This window comes from Notolepis coatsorum (genome assembly GCF_963971535.1).
Source record: "Notolepis coatsorum genome assembly, chromosome: 19".
Lineage (NCBI taxonomy): Eukaryota > Metazoa > Chordata > Actinopteri > Aulopiformes > Paralepididae > Notolepis > Notolepis coatsorum.
The window spans coordinates 90,858,045-90,876,420 of NC_140183.1; the positions used below are offsets into that span (position 1 = coordinate 90,858,045).

An 18,376-nucleotide genomic window follows, 5' to 3' on the forward strand; every position below is an offset into this window, starting at 1 on the left:
CAAGTCAAGTTGAAGTTGTTTTATTTAGCTATTACATTACAGTGAAATGCTTTGTTCTTTCACTGCCCAGCCCAACCCAGTCCAACCTAGACCAGCCCAACCCAGTCCAACCCAGTCCAGACTCCAGAATAGTTCCCCCTTTCATGTTAATATGTGATATCCTAATATTTTGAAGAGAAGAGACGGTGTGATTAATACATGTTGTATGCTAATATTGTGGAGAGTAGAGACACTTATTAATGTGTTATGCTAATAAATATTTTAAAGAGTAGAGACACAGGTGTGATTATTACTATGATTGAAAATCAATTTAGACGAAGACATACAAAGAAGTAATTATCACAATTAGCTATTTATTTTTGGCTGGTAAAAAAAATCATCTACTCGCCAGTTGGCTGGTAAGCCAAAAAGTTAGTTTCCTCCCCTGCTAGTGAGCTAACGTGGGCTAACATGAGCTACCTAGCCAACGGAGGTATTATGCACTGGACTATTGCTGGAGCAGTTGTTGATGTCGGGAGCCATCAGTAGCTAGCCGGCTGGATAACGTTACACAATGCCTCATGTCAGGGTTTCCGTTAGAATTTCTTTTTGCAGGTCTGAGTGTCCGGTAGATTTCAATCTACCAGACAAATGGGATAAATTCCGGTCAGAGTTTATTGAGCTTAAAAACAATTGATAGGCCTATATAAAGAATGACATCATCAAGGCATTTATAATATTTTAACTTAAAACTAGGCTACTTTTGCGTATATACAGTCATTAATATATTCCAAATAAAATAAGTCCCTCGAGACTTCGTGCTGCTGCCGACTTGAGGTGTCGGTGGGCAGTCTGCCCGACATTAATAAACAGCAGTCTGTTATAATCACATTTTTATGAGCTAACGAATTCCGTTATATTGGACATTTGTATTAATTATATCAAGCGAAGAACTGAGAAATTTGGCAGAGAGAGACGGCAACATTATCGTGGGTTTGCGTGATGTATATCTCCACCTCCCAACGACTTGGTGCTGGTCATAATGTCCTGTGAAAATAATTCCCTCTAAGCACAATTAGATTATTTGAATTGTATTAAAATAGGCTAAAATTAAATAGCCTATGCGATGAACGAAACAATCATTACATTTGTTTCATCGTTGCTTCACCAAGCAGCCGGTCTAATAATGACATCGCTGTTGTCAGCGCAAGCTGGCTGCTGCAAGATTTACGTGAAGCATCCATCTGCAGACACACAGAGCAGCGGTGTTTTTAGGTCCGGTCTGGGGACCGCTCAGCAGCGCCCCCCACCCAACAGCTGAATTGCCAATGGCTGAATTGGAGTACTGCACCTTGCCGGCAAAGTTGGTGGGTTCTGTGTGTCTGCAGATGGATGCTTCACGTAAATCTTGCAGCAGCCAGCTCGCGCTGACAACAGCAATGTCATTATTAGACCAGCTGCTTGGTGAAGCAACGATGAAACAAATGTAATGATTGTTTCGTTCATCGCATAGGCTATTTAATTTTAGCCTATTTTAATACAATTCAAATAATCTAATTGTGTTTAGAGGGAATTATTTTCACCGGACATTATGACCGGAGAGATTAAATATGTCGGACTTCAACAGATTTTGCCGGTCAAATACCGGTAATTACCGGCTAACGGAAACGCTGCCTCATGTATTAAACTAAGTGAATAGTTGACTGGGTCATTTTGTAACGGTAGCTAACGTTATCTCACGAAGGTCCCACACTGACTAGACTAACGTCACGGTGACTGTCGGAGGCAATAGCCTCCGTTTACATGCAGCATACAGAAACAGGTGCAGGAGGGGTAGGAGCAGCAGTGCACTGTGCTGAGACAGTGAGATCATGATTTTCGGTTTTCACATGACTATTTGATTGCCCGCCACACAGCGGGCAGACCTCTCAGTGGGAGGCGCCAAACGTAAAAACTGAGCGCCAATGGCGGGTGGCAGGCTTTAGTTTCGCCCCCTGGCTGCACTGGCTTCCCATTGCATCGGACCACTAATTCTACAAGACTATTTATAGCTATAGTCTGAACCGTTATTAAGCTACTTTTGCGTTTAGTATCTACTCCTAGTTCACAACTCACTGGTATATTAACAACAGGATACAGAGATCATAAGATGTGAGGTTGATCTTACCAGTAAATTTAACTTAATACATTTCAATATTAAGTTTGCATGCATACTTGAAAGCCTAAAAGTTTGCAAGTATGCGTGTGTGAGTGTGTGTTTGTACGTGCGTGCAAGTGTGTGTGTGCTCGTGGGTGGGTGAGGACGATTGCTCTGTTTGTGAATGCCCATTGTAGTCCCCAATTCTGACAGATTGTGCCATGTTGAGTCAGCACAATACGCCTCAGTTCTGCGTCCAACAGACGGTTGTATTTGCATTTCATGCCACAAACTCAATTTAGCAGCCATTTCACACTGCATAGGCACATCGGCAAGCGAGGAATAAGGGAGGGATCACATTATAAACACAGAAAGTGTACATTTCTTTTCCAGTATAATAGTATGTGTGCACCTACGTAATTGTCCTTGCATTGTTTTTACCAATCTATAGGTTGCCCCACCTCAACACCTATCACATGCCTGTCATTGAATTGCCATCCTGAGATTTCTTCCCTTTTGTTCCTTTCGTGGGAGTCTGGGTTTATGGTCAGGGGGTGTCGTTCCATTGTGACGTGAGCCTGTGAAACAGTGCATTTATGATATTGGACGACACGAATAGACACAACTTGACTGACCATTGTGAGCTGAATCCCAGTGGGGTCGGAGAAGGCACAGCGCAGGTCGACCGTCTGGCCGGGGTAGGACAACACCTCCGGCTCCACCTTCACACGCTGCCCCGAGGCTCCTGGGAGGACAGACAGAAGGACACATCAGCATTCAACTACAAGAGAACATGAATCACTCCCCTAACTAGGAAAGGAAGGAAGGAAGCAGGGAAGGCATGGTTTTGGGACTAGACCTCCAGATGATAAATGAGAAAAGTACAGCACCGTCTGGGAGGACAGCATTAGTGAACCTAGGAAAGTAGGCCAAAACTACAGGAGTGAGTGTGTGTGTGTGTGTGTGTGTGTGTGTGTGTGTGTGTGTGTGTGTGTGTGTGTGTGGAGTGGCATGTGTGTACATCATGTGCACGAGGATGAGCAGATGAAACGGGGTTGTGGGCTAGGAGGAGTGAGAGAGGAAAGCCAGATCCCCAGCACACAGGTCATAAATCATTTGGATGGGTTATGCTTTTCTACTGCCTGCCATTTACTCTGCCGAAGCATTCCTGTTTAAAAGCACAGAGCGATAAAGAGCGCGGGTAAATATGAATTTTTCCAGTGTGTGTGTGTGTGTGTGTGCGTGTGTGTGTGTGTGTGTGATGCATGTCTGAGAGAAAATGTAATTACTTGTATGAGTGAGTGCGCATCGGAGTATGTCAGCAAGATGCCACCTGTTTTAAGTGAGGTGCGGATTATCCCGCGGTACACACCTTTAAAAAGTCTGCTGGTTGCATCTGTGGGTGGGTGGGTGGGTGGGTGGGTGTGTGTGTGCGCGCACATGTGTCCAGAGGGTGCATGTTTGCAGAATGAATTTGTGCGCTACAGTTTGTTTACAACCCAAATAAAGAAACACACGCACAACACGTCAGCGCCACTGACGCACCGCTTCCCCCTGAAGAAAAACAATTAGTTGGGGAACTAGATTCACCGGTTGGCTCAGCAGAGACCGTTGTGTGAAACGAATGAGACTGGGAGGCCGAAGTGCAGCACACAAAAACCCACACACATAAACACACTCCCCCATAGACTGATATGGGAGGAAAGGGCAACGCTTTCTCCAGGTCTTCTGACGAGCAATAAACACTGTACCTCTCTCTCCTCTGGGGAGATATGAGATATCAATAAAGAGAGATGAAGGAGGAGAGAGAGAAGTAGAGAGGGAGAGAGAGGAGACAGATGAGGAGACCGGTGAGGGAGAGATAGATGAAGGAGGAGAGAGAAGTAGAGAGAGAGCGATGAGAGAATATGGGAGGAGTGAGAGAAAGAGAGAGAGAGAGGGAATGGGAAATTGTAGAAAACAAGCCTTTCCTAGAATAACAGCAGCTCTCTCAGGACCAACCCAATTTACAGCCACCAAACAACCTCCTTGGAACCACGGAGGAAGCCTCTGGTCAACCACTAAGCAGCCCCTGGGAGCCGGAGCAGCACAGCCGGGCTGAAGAGGACGTGTGCACATGGACGTACGTGCACTTCAGGGCTGGGTGATACACCCAAAATATTATAGTGCAATATATTTAAAACCTTTTATTGTATTCGACGGTGTAGTTTTCCAGTACAAATTACAACGTGATATAATTGCATCTTGCAATACAATTGTTATGGTCCCATTTGATAAATTTAAAAAGAAAGATTAACACTGCTGCAAGGAATCTTTTTTGATATATATATATATATATATTGTGGTAGAAATCCATTCCATTGCATAGATCCATGACGGTATACCTTCCAGTAGGGGTAACTCTCTCTCTCTCTCTCTCTCCCTCTCCCCCTGCTCCATCTCTCTCTCTGGCGGATCCAACACCTGCTTTATTGTACAGCCTATGGCCTGTGATCCTTCTAGTGTCTGGGGCATTTGCCCGAAGATCAAGAGACAGTACAGTCCCTCTTCAATCTACCTGAGCTGGCTCTGCTAACTACAGATTAGCTTGGGGGCTAGGGGCCTGCAGGACGGGGCTCTGGTGAAGCACAGATACCGTCAGGGGGAGAAGAAGGGGAACCCTCCATTACTCTTCTCCACGGGGGAGTATGGGTAGAGTCTTACCTTGCACACCACAGGTCATTACAAAACAACCCTAGGCAAAGTAAAATATATTGTTGGTTTCCTGTTGGTTGTCAGTTTGGCCATGGGTAGGTAGGGAATTTATTTTATTTTATTCTTTCATTTTATTCTTTCCCACGGCGACTATGGATAGGGAATTTCTGTATTTAATTAAAATGTTCACAACAACATGGATGCATGTACTCTGCCAGCATGTTTAATATCCATAATACTAAATGTTTGACTAAGATTTCTATGAAACTGTATTCTAAAAAAAAAAAAAAAAAAAAATAAAAAATGTAATAATTTTTTTTAAAAACTCATAAAATATATTGGGTCGCACCTAAATCGGCAGGGTCGGTCGGCAACCGGAAACCAACTATTAATTTTGTTAGGCCCTACTAGCAGCTACCCTGCCTTGTACTCATATCACACACACACACACACACACACACACAGGGGCAGAGCAAAGGCTGGCCTGCTGTCTGTCACTCAGTTGCAATAATAGGAGAGGCAACTCTGGTGAACTCCTGGCAAAGCCCAGATGAGAGAGAATATGGCCTTATGAGATTCTACATACCCCCAGGGTAATGAATATATCACACACACACACACACCCCTACCCCCGAAGATCCCGAAATTCCCAAGCCATGAAGACTTATTAGAATGACGGGCACAGATTCTGCAAGACGGTGTGTGTGTGTGTGTCTACGTGCTCCTTTATGAATATGTGTGCCAGTGCAGAGGTGAGGATGCATTTGAAATAGTAATGGTCAGTATAAATATTTAGAGAACACTGAGCAGCGGTCATATTAAACACAGAGGGGAGGGAGGTGGGGACTGAGAAAGAGAAAAAGGTGGTTCAAGGGTAGGAGCAAGCAACGGGGGAGAGAAAGAGAAAGAAAGAGAGAAAGAGCGAACGAGAGGGGTAGAAAGAGAGAGGGGGAGAGAGAGGGCTAGAGAGAGAGAAAGAGAAAGAAAGAGGAGTAGAGAGAGAGACAGAGAAAGAGGGGTAGAGAGAGAAACAGAAGCCCTGTGTCAGTGCTGCTCTACTTTACAGTAGCTTCATTGCCTGCAGGTGACACACAAGAAGACACGCCCACACGCCCCCACACACACACACACACACACACACACACACACACACACGGCTCCCAAAGTAGCACATCAATGTAAGTCAGATGTCACCATCTTAAGTACTGTCACCAATCATTATGTCTTAAACTCCCACACGACACACACACGCTGGCATGCACACGCACACACATACAAACACACACACACAAACACACACAAGGCACAGAGTATGCCGGTGGCACTGCGACAGCCTGGCCATATTAACATAGGCCTCGCTCATCTCCAGCCTGGTATACTGACATTTCCATTTCCCCAACACTAAGAACACATGAGGAGAGGAGGAGATGTGAGAGGGAATGAAAGGAGAGGAGAGGAGGGGGGAGAAGAGGAGAGGGAGAAGAGGGGAGAGAAGAAGTAGAGGCACAGGAAATATCATGGAGGAGAGAGAGGAGGGAGGGGATTAAAGGGTGTGAAAGAGAAGGATGCCAGGAATAGAGAAGAGGGATGAAAGAGGGAGTGCGAGACGATGGTGTGTGTGAGAGCGAGATGATGGTGTGAGAGAGAGAGAGAGAGAGAGAGAGAGAGAGAGAGAGAGAGAGAGAGAGAGGCAATAAACAAGGTTAATGGGAGGCAGCTAAGGGACAGGAGAGAGGGAGAGATTTAGGAGGAAGGGAAGAAGTGAGAGGGAGATGGAGGGACAGAGGTAGAGAAGGAAGTAGAAAGGGGGAGTCAAGAAAGAGTGCAGGAAACAGAGAGAGAGAGAGAGCGAGCAGTGGAGGTAAAGGGAAACGGAGCGAAGAGAGCAAAATGACAGGAGGGAGGGGAGGGGAGGAGAGGAGCAGTGGATGAAAGGAAAGGTAGACTCCACACGCATGACCTTGACAGAAAAGAACTGTGGGCGACTGCGAATCAAGAGAGCTTAGAAGCAGAGAGAAAGGGAATGGAGGGAGCAAGAGAGAAAGGGAAAAAGAGCAAGAAAAGGCAAGTAAGAGAGCCCCCCTCCCAACAACAAAAAAAATATATATATATACAAATCTAAATAAAAATTCTCTCTGTGGCCCATTTGAGGCTCATGAAGTGAACGCAGGCTCATCAGCCTCTCCCCCTGCATGCCTTGCTGCTTCACTGCCCGAGTCCCACAGCTAATGGCATTCATGTCCTCTGCCTGATCCCCCAGCTGTGGAAAGTACAGCGTCAGGGAGACTGAGAGAGCGGGCCATCACCTAAAATATCGAATGGCCTTCAGAGCTCATGGACTCTCTTGCCTCTCCATCAAGTTAGTGGCTGCCTGTGTGCGGCTGTCGGGTAGTGCGGGCGTCGCCACCCCCCAACGCGTTTATGCAGATTGCCTCATGGCCATCCAGTGTGTGTGTCTGTGGCTCCTCGAGCCGCTGTCTCGGCGGGGAGGAGGTATAATAAGCCTCCTCTCTCTCCCCTTCATTATTCTCCGAGGTCTGCGTGTGTCGTGTGAACGTCTCCCTCTCCATTATTCTCTTGTTGTTGTTGCGACCCTCTCTGCCTCTCCACTCCAGAAGACTAATGGCTTTGATATTATAGGTAGTATGGAGTGCAGCGTGGAGCGTCACTCTGCATGCCTGCTATTCTCTATTCTCCTCCCAACCTCGTCCCGTCTGCTGCTGAAGGAGAATTAGCATGATTCACAGGCCACTTTTCAAACTTTCACAACTCTGCAAGTTTGTGGAATATGTAGTAGAATTAGAATGTGGAATTATTATTATTATTTTTTTTTTTTTACTATTCAGTTCTCTTATATAGGAGACGTACGTTTCTTTTGTTGTCAACTCTTTTCAGCCTCAAACAAAAGCCAAGAAGCTCTTGTTGTGTCCGGTTTCCACAGTATCCATCTACCTACACCATCCAGCCATTGTTGGCATAATGAGCATTTGCTGTGCTTGTGTGTGTGTGTGTGTGTTAGGGCTGACCTTCGAAGCTTTTTTTGGCAATCGAAGCTTCGGGGCCGAGCTTCGATTTTAATTCGAAGCTTCGAAAAATTAAAAATTTAATTTAATTTTTTTTTTATCTTATGTTGTGGGACTTGTACAGCACTTTGTAAACTTTGTTGTTTTTAAATGTGCTCTATAAATAAAGTGGATTGGATTAATGAATTAAGTAGCCCCTTTCGTGACTGTGACGCAGCCAACAAGGTTTCACTCGGCTGTGTGATTTAATTCAAGGTGGATCGCTGTCGTTTGAACAACTTCAGATTTCATGGGAACTACCAATCCCCCAAATCAAGAATGTTTAAGATGAATGAAGTAAGATTTTGATTATTTGAAATATGGCCTGTGTAGACTAAACTATGCACAGAATTATGTCAGTCTACAAGGTCCGGATTCTACATGGTCCGGCAATGTAGACCTTGTAGACTCCACTACAGACCAATTATCAGTGAATGTTCATGCATTTTTAAGAAGGGCTACTTCCACAAAAAAACAAAGAACTCACCAAAACATCTCAGTAGCACTTTATCTAAATGTTCTATTTCATATATGGAGATTCATATTTATTTATGTATTGCATGCATTTCTACATTTTATTTCCTATTTTGTTTATTCATCCAAATATCTTTCTTTCTTAAGTGTGGAATTCTACAAGGCATGTAGGTGTATATGTGTTTGAGGATGATATCCTTCAAACAGGCAATAGTGATGATATAATTTGGGCAGTGCTGAGCTGGGTTACTTTCCTCCAGTGTATTTGTCCCACAGCCCCACCCAATGGCCCCATGCGCGCGCACGCACGCACGCACGCACGCACACACACACACACATCGAAGTAAAAAAAAAAATATTTAAAAAAAAAAAAAAAAAAAAAACGCTTGCATTTTTTTTTTAGGAATTATTTTTATTTTATTTTTTAAACTTCGATTTTTTTTTAATGTTTGAAGCTTGTACCATGGAACGAAGCTTTGAAGTATTTAAGACAGCCCTAGTGCGTGTGTGTGTGTGTGCATGCATGCGATACAGTGTCACAAGTCATCTTCTCCTAGACTGTACTAATGGCCATTATGTGCTGGAATCTGGAGCAGCTCTGAACTGAAGCTGTTGCTGGAGCAAACACTGCTTCTTTTGACCTCACACACACACACACACACACACACAATGTATGCACATTCACTCACACACACTCCACCGACATTCACACAACCAGTGTACACACACAGAGCATTGAAGATGCACACACACACACACACACTCTACCGGACAACTACACACAGAACTACACACGTATACCTAGAAGGTAGTTTGGTATTCAGACAACAGTGGCCCAGCTTAGCTTCACCAGGCAGGTCGACACACCGAGAATAAAAGTAGGAAATGAAGACTTGAAGCGCTCCTCATCTTCTCATTGCCCTTTTCTCCAGCCCCCTGCATCAGGGACCAATCACCAGCCCCCTGCATCAGGGACCAATCACCAGCCCCCTGCATCAGGGACCAATCACCAGCCCCCTGCATCAGGGACCAATCAATAGCACATAGGAAAAAAGCTCCATTTAGAAGTTACCACTGTGCTCCAGTGACACCTCATCTTATTATTATTATTATTATTATTATTATTATTATTATTATTATTATTATTATTATTATTATTATTATTATTATCCACACTGCTATAGTGTGTGCCACTCCATGATGATGCAGCAACACTTTACTAGAGTCCTCCAGCAGAGAGGCGCTCAGGACTGATGAGAAAAAGCACTTAAAAAAAAAATAAAAAAAGGAGTCATGTGGGTGGATTTTGCGTTAAATCACAATGGCCAGTCTATCGATTCAGAATTCAGAAGAACTGCTCTCTCCACAAAACATACTCGCCCGACGCAGAGAGAAGACGGACCAGACGGATTCGCCGGACAGATACGTTCAACGATATCTGGGAAACCCAAGTGATGTGCGTAAATCCAGCACCACATGCACCAATCACGGTGGATGGCATTGGTAACTCTCTGGATTATTTTACCTTTTATTTTACCAGGTAGTCACTTGAGATCAAAGATCTCTTTTTCGAGCAAGACCTGAATTATTATTGAGTTGTTCAGATATTGGTGTAAGTCTCCTCGGTAAGGTCAACACATGCGGCAAGGACATAGTTTATGTTTATGTTTATTAAAGGATCCCCATCAGAGACACATGAAGGGGCCTCTAGTCGTCCTGGGGTCCTGGACAAAACAAATACAATACAAATGTACAACAAGAAATATACGAATAAAAAATTAAAACAAAACAAATACATTTATACAAATATACAAATTCACATTATAAAATAAAAAACATTCCAGTCCAAAAAAAATAAAAGATTAAATACACAGATAACAGTTACATACTTGACAAAACACAAATTAAAAATTAATACAAATATACAAATTCACATTATAAAATCTAACAAGATTTTGGTGCTGATTTTGTTCTGGTGTTACCAGAAGCGGCCCCTCTAGTGTTGTAACTAGAGCCATATGAAATCCGTTTTATTATTTTCCAAATTCCATTTTATTTTTTCCCAAATTCCGTTTTTTCCGTTTTAATATTTCAGAATTCTGTATTTTGCTTTTTATGCTCATTTTACCATCAGAAATAGTGTCTAATAAGTGGGAATGAATAAATGTCTACAATTGAATATGATATAACAGTCCATTTAATGTTTTTAAGTGCTGCAACTCAGAAATACAGTTACATTTTACACAATACTTTTCAAATAATATTGTGACAAAATAAAAATACACATTTCAAGTGTAAACAATAGATACAGCTAGCTACTACTGACATTATCACAATGTCAGTAGCCTAGCTATATCTATTTTATTGTGATGAAATATAGTAATGCATAATTTAGGCACCTTTAGTTTAGTTTATAAAGGACAGTGTATAATGACAATCGTTTGCATTAAACAAATGGATTGCACCAGATTTAGCAAGAAGCTATCATTTCCATCTATAGTCCCATGTACTGTAAAACGTTTCATAGCTATTTAAGTTTATTTCGATTATAAAGGGCTGGGTGCACTAGATTTAGCAAGAAGCGATCATGTCCTAACGTTATAGCTATTTAATCACAATAGTGTCGCAAGTGTTTTTGTGGCTCCAGTCCACGGAACGTTGACAGAATTAGCAAAACACCTTATCGCCGGAGGCATAAAAGTCATTAGGATACTGCTCTGCTCTGAATTGAGGGCTTATTGGGGAATTTATTCGCTTCTTGACGATGTAAACACCGAAGCAGCGAGACGCTTGGGAGACTGCCTGTGTTGTGTGTAACCCGCTCTAGCGTCCGCCTCCCCGGTCGCGTGTGCACCAAGCGTTCCACCCAAAAACGGAATTTCAGTCCAGATTAGGCCAAATTCTGCAATATTCCACGTTTTGCAGTTGATTCCATTTTTATTGGTCAATTCCGCGATTCCGTCCGCGATTCCGTGAACGCGGATTTCATATGGCTCTAGTTGTAACCATGTTCAGAAGTCATTTCTAACTGCTGAGCCAAGCTAGATGGCTTACTAGTGTTGTCAAAAATATCGAAGTATCGATACATATCGATACTGAATATTTAAAACGGCTTCAATACTCATTTCCCGAAGTACCGATACTTTCTGCAGTATCGGTACCAGCTCGCTGCTCCCGCAAGTTGTTGACAGACAGACGCGCTGCCAGAGCCTTGCCCTTCCGCCTCCTCGCTCAGAGCAACAGACACAAGCTGCTGCCTGCTGCAGCCTCCTCGTTGGAAACGGGGTAGTTGTGTCGAGTTCATGCGTGTACTGGTGTAGTGGGCTCGGCTTGACGTTACTCCGTTTCCATGAAGTGATAGGTGGCCAGCTAGCTAGCATTAAGCTAACGGAGGAACGACAGCTAACGTTAGCTAATAATAGCGTTGTTTACAAACTGAAGACAGGGCTGCCTGCCCGGCTGTGAGGGGGAGGAGGAAGAGAGAGAGAGAGAGAGAGAGAGAGATATATTTCTCCGGAGCTATGCTATGCTATGTAACGTTAATAAATGCTCCGAGCATAGCTCAGAAGAAATCTCTCTCTCTCTCTCTTCCTCCTCCCCCTCACAGCCGGGCAGGCAGCCCTGTCTTCAGTTTGTAAACAACGCTATTATCGATTACTCATCGATACTTTATCTTCAACCATCAGCCATGCCAGATGTTCCTGCATAAAACCAATACTTGTCCTGTATGAACAGCCTAGTGCCAGGCGAGCCGCTTTATTCTGAGCAACCTGCAACTTTTTGAAATTCGATTTTGTAGCTGACGACCAGATAACAGGGCAGTATTCTAAATGAGACAAAACCAAAGAATGAATAAAAGCAGAAAATGTCCTAGTCATAAAAATTCCTCTACCCATTTTAATGACAATATTATTTATATGTTTAGACCAGGGGAGGAAACTAACTTTTTGGCTTACCAGCCAACTGGCGAGTATCTGATTTTTTTTACCAGACAAACTGATTTTTTACCAGCCAAAAAAAATCGCTAATTGTGATAATTACTTCTTTGTATGTCTTCGTCTAAATTGATTTTCAATCATAGTAAAAATCACACCGTGTCTCTACTCTTTAAAATATTTATTAGCATAAAACATTAATAACAGTCTCTACTCTTCACAATATTAGCATACAACATGTATTAATCACACTGTCTCTACTCTTCAAAATATTAGGATATCACATATTAACATGAAAGAGGGAACTATTCTGGACTGGGTTGGGCTGAACTAGGCAGTGAAAGATGCTGGGTTGGGCTGGTCTAGGTTGGACTGAGTTGGGCAGTGAAAGAACCAAGCATTTCACTGTAATGTAATAGCTAAATAAAACAACTTGACTTGTTACATTTGCACTCTGGTTGGATACCAAACGTATTCTGGTTGTACTGTACTTGTGCTGTATGATGACAATACATTGGAACCGAATCTCATGACAAGTTGACAACGCTAGGGGTTCAGCAGGTGTATTCTGAATGCCAAGTATGACAACATCACCGTTGTGAAGGGCATATGGGCGAGTGGTGATATGGGGTGAAACCCGGTAATAATAAAATGTCACTCGGCTGCATTTAAGCAAAGCCGCTCAGTATAGTCCACTATGTTGAATGCGCGTTATGGTAGCTTGATGCTAGGTAGTAGGCTTGGGCGGTATCATTATTTTCAAACCGGCAAACCTTTATGTTATAATACCCCGGTGCACGGTATTTGACGGTATGACTTTCATTTTCATCAGCGGGGGGGGGGGGGGGGGGGGGGGGGGTGTTACGTGTTACCAAGTAAACAAATCATCGTCAGCTCTCAGAATGATAGTCCCGTCCCGCACCGGTAGAAGCCCGCACCGTTTTAGCGTTAGCATCTAGCCTATAGCCATGGCAGACTATTTGATTCCTTAAGGGCTAGAAATTGCCTGGGTTTTGGTCATATGCTCCCGAAATGCTCCCGTTGTTTGGCTACTTCTATGTGCAGTAAAAACTACTCGAATGCTTTATAACCTAGCCATTGATTTAGTTCAGGGTAATCCAAGATTAGCCGCAGAGCTAACGCTACTAACGTGAGCTAACGCTATTTATTCAAGCTCAGTAGCTCACAGAGAGAGATAAACAGCTGACAGCGGATAGTACAGGACGGTACAAATACAATAAAAAGGCGGGTGGGGGCTGTTGTGTAAACCTTGTACTCTTTAGTTCACATATAATAAGAGACTGATTGCTCCACAAGGACCACAACAACACTGCTCTCGTCACAACGCTTTACGGTATATTCACAGCACTGTCGCAACATTACACCGTTGTGACCCACTCGCTCCACTAGAGCGGTCTCGCCCTCTGCTGGCGAGTGTGTGCACTACACTCAGTGTGTGCACTACACTCAAAACTCCGTTTCACTGTTATAGAAACTGAAGCGCATCTGTGATTTTGACGGTGACGGACGGTATTGAAAATCAATACCGTAGGTATTTCTAAATACCCTGGTATACCTTAATACCGTCATACCGCCCAAGCCTACTAGGTAGCTAGCCGGCTAATGCTGGTTAGCCTCACGTCCACTTGTCATTCTCATCCGACTCGAAGGAGAACGTCGTGTGCTGTTGTTCGTCCCCATGTCAGACCGCACTGATATCCGAAAGCGACGACTCTACATGCAATTATTTTCATCCACAATGTGTTTTTGTCTAAGTGTGTCTACGTTGTCAAGCCGGTGACAGGAGTTTGTAGGTCTGCGCGCAGTGGTCTGTCCACTTCCCCTAGATGCGCGACATCTTCTAGAAAACGAGTGTTCATTGGAGGAGCTTAGAGCGCATCTGTACAACGATGATGTTCATTGGTTATGGTCGGATTATTATGAGGCACAAATGGGAAGAATCAAGGGGGAGTCAGATTTCGGCTTGTGCCAGTGAGCGAATCAGAAGATTGCAGAATGATTTTTTTGTTTTGTTTTGTAATTACTAGTACTCGCCAGACTGGCGAGTGCTCTTCATGAATCACTCGCCAAACGTAAAAAATACTCGCATTTGGCGAGTAAAGTGGCCTAATTTCCTCCCCTGGTTTAGACCAAGATAAGGAGCTATCAATAGTAACTCAGAGAAGTTTTATTGTGTTCACTTGTTAAATTTGTGTGGTGCCAATTGACAGTTTTAACTGAGGATGCATGCCCAACATGTGTCTAGATCCAAGCACAATGGCCTTTGTCTTAGAGATATTTAACACCAACTTGTTGCACTCAATCCATTCATAAATGTCTGTTAAGGCCCTGTTTAAGGTGTCAGTTACATCTTGCTCAGATATAGCTGCACTGTATAATGTTGTGTCATCAGCATACATAATTGTTTTAACATTTTTTACAGCCAACGGTAAATCATTGGTAAAGATGGAGTATAACAAAGGCCCTAGGCAGCTTCCTTGTGGAACCCCACAGTTAATGGGATTCCATTTTTTAAAAGCTGCCATTAAAGAAGACTCTCTGTTGTCTCTCTGAGAGATAATTAATAAACCATGATAGTGCATTGGAGGTGAAACCGTAACACTGTAGCTTATCTACAAGCAAGGTATGATCAATTCTGGAAAGATGGTAAAATTATTCCCTTACCTAAAGATGGCAGACTAGCACTCACTGGGAAGAACAGTAGACCTATCGCTATTCTCCCAGTTCTCAGTAAACTGATGGAGAGAATAGTACACTCACAAATACAGGATTACTTTGACTGTAATGGCTTGAACACAAGTTTTCAACATGCTTACAAACCTAATCATTCCACTTGTTCTGCCCTTACAGTAATGACAGATGACTGGCTCAAGGAAATTGATAACTCAAAGATGACTGGTGCAGTATTACTTGATTTTAGTGCTGCATTCGATGTCATAGACCATGATCTGCTCATCGGTAAACTAGAATGCTATGGGTTTTGTCCAACAGCCATCATATTTATGAAGAGTTATCTCACAAGTAGGACACAAAGGGTTTATTACACTGGCAGCTGGTCTCACTCTAAGGTCTTAAGACTGCGGGGTCCCGCAAGGGAGCTGCCTTGGACCACTCCTATACGCCATCTTCACAAACGACTTACCACCAGTTCTGTGTAAAGCAACTGTACAAATGTATGCTGATGATTCCACATTGTACTATGCTGCAAAAACTGTCAGTGAACTGGACAATGTTTTATCAGCCGAGTTAAATATGGTGTTTGATTGGATAAAACGGAATAAGTTGGTACTAAACATCTCAAAAACCAAATCAATTATCTTGGGTTCGAGTCATAAATTGTCATCAATACCAAAAATTAGTTTGAACGTGTCTGACGAACCCATAGAACAGGTAAATAAAGTAAAATTACTGGGCATAATAATTGATAGCCAGCTGTCATGGGCAGAACACATTGATACCATAGTGAAAAAGATGGGGAGTGGTATCTCCATGGTGAGGAAATGTCTTTCTTATGTCCCTACATATATTGTGGGACAGGTGGCGAAATCTTTAATTTTATGTCACCTAGATTATTGTGCACCAGTATGGTCCTCTGCATCCAAAGGTCAACTAAAGAAATTGCAAACTGCCCAGAACAGAGCTGCAAGGTTAGTTTTACATTGTTCCATTGAGAACAAACACCATCACTATGCACCGGCAACTCTCATGGTTAACGGTAGAGAATAGGCTGGTTTTCAACACAGTTAAATTTTTCAGGAACACTGTCTTTTCGTCTCAACCTGTTTTCTTATACAAACAAATTGTCAGATGCAGTCAGGTTCATTCTTATTTTACTAGGTCAGCTGATGGACAGATTATGTTACCACGTCCAAAATCAAATGCTTTAAAGAGGACTGTTGTTTATCGTGCCATCAATCATTGGAATAACCCACTGAACATACATAAATTGAATAGTAAAGTGTCTTTCAAATACCACCTGAGAATGCACTACTTAAATATGTGAGCAAAATATTCTGATGTTGATAATGATGTCTACAATGTTTTACTGTTTTTAGACAATGTTACAATGTTTTTAGATAATGATGTCTACAATGTTTTACTGTTTTTAGATTATCATTGTTAATTGTGATTATCATATGTATCTCATGTTATGTTTTGTGTTTTCTGTTGTCTTTCTATGTGGACCCCAGGAAGACTAGCTCGCCACTTAGGTGACAGCTAATGGGGATCCTTTTAAACAATAAACAACAATAAACAATCAATTACATCAAATGCTGCACTGAAATCCAACATAACGGCACCTACTAATTTCTTGTCATCCATACTTGATAACCAGTCATCACTCATTTGCAAGAGTGCAGTGCTCATAGAATGACCTTCCCTGTATGCATGCTGAAAGGCTGAGAGCAGATTGTTATTGAAAAAGTAATCCATGACCTGTTTGAATACAATTGTTTCTATTATTTTGCTTAGCAACGGTAAAATACTGATCGGACGGCTATTTAGACCATTAAATGTTTTATTTTTGTCTTTCGGAAGTGGGATGATCTTAGCTTCCTTCCATGCTGTAGGATGAACCCCACTGATTAAGCACTGGTTGAATATATGACATATAGGAGTAGCTACAGAGTTAACCACAAGTTTAAGTATTTTGCTGTCTAAGTTGTCTATACCGGAGGAAGTGGAATCAGCTTGAGACATAATTAATTTCAAAACTTGTAAGTCTCCTCTGTAAGGTCAACGCATGCGGCAAGGACATCGGTATATGAGCTCGTAGTACAACAAGCCTTCAAACTATCAGTACAGCCTAAAAACCAAGATCTGACTGTATAACTAATTAATTATTAATTATTGTTAACCCTTTCACTACCACACTACAGAAGATTAACCTTTTACTACCACACTACAGACGGTTAACCAGAAAGACCTCCAAAAGGACCTACAGACTGGCAATGTGGTTTTTAATGACTCCAGTAGCTCAGTCATGTCCTCAGAATGGACCTGCAGTCCTGCACACGCTCGCACTAACCGGACCTGCACACGCTCACACTAAACGGACCTGCACACGCTCACACTAAACTGACCTGCACACGCTCACACTAACCGGACCTGCACACGCTCACACTAAACGGACCTGCACACGCTCACACTAAACGGACCTGCACACGCTCACACTAAACGGACCTGCACACGCTCACACTAAACGGACCTGCACACGCTCACACTAAACGGACCTGCACACGCTCACACTAAACGGACCTGCACACGCTCACACTAAACGGACCTGCACACGCTCACACTAAACGGACCTGCACACGCTCACACTAAACGGACCTGCACACGCTCACACTAAACCTGCACACGCTCACACTAAACGGACCTGCACACGCTCACACTAAACCTGCACACGCTCACACTAAACGGACCTGCACACGCTCACACTAACCGGACCTGCACACGCTCACACTAAACGGACCTGCACACGCTCACACTAAACGGACCTGCACACGCTCACACTAAACCTGCACACGCTCACACTAAACGGACCTGCACACGCTCACACTAAACGGACCTGCACACGCTCACACTAAACCTGCACACGCTCACACTAAACGGACCTGCACACGCTCACACTAAACGGACCTGCACACGCTCACACTAAACGAACCTGCACACGCTCACACTAAACGGACCTGCACACGCTCACACTAAACGGACCTGCACACGCTCACACTAAACGGACCTGCACACGCTCACACTAAACCTGCACACGCTCACACTAAACGGACCTGCACACGCTCACACTAAACCTGCACACGCTCACACTAAACGGACCTGCACACGCTCACACTAAACCTGCACACGCTCACACTAAACCTGCACACGCTCACACTAAACCTGCACACGCTCACACTAAACCTGCACACGCTCACACTAAACCTGCACACGCTCACACTAAACGGACCTGCACACGCTCACACTAAACGGACCTGCACACGCTCACACTAAACGGACCTGCACACGCTCACACTAAACCTGCACACGCTCACACTAAACGGACCTGCACACGCTCA

At 43.4% G+C, this 18,376-nt stretch overlaps 1 protein-coding gene across 2 annotated transcripts in view; it reads right to left on the reverse strand.

Annotated features, from left to right (window-relative positions):
• Window positions 1–18,376, reverse strand: part of LOC311245851 (nectin-2) — a 237,198-nt gene that overhangs the window by 146,691 nt on the left and 72,131 nt on the right. For both annotated transcript variants that reach the window (XM_084335863.1, XM_084335864.1), the window contains exon 2: window positions 2,752–2,861. In XM_084335863.1, the coding sequence (XP_084191989.1) occupies window positions 2,752–2,861 (110 nt within the window). The remainder of the gene's footprint in view (window positions 1–2,751; window positions 2,862–18,376) is intronic.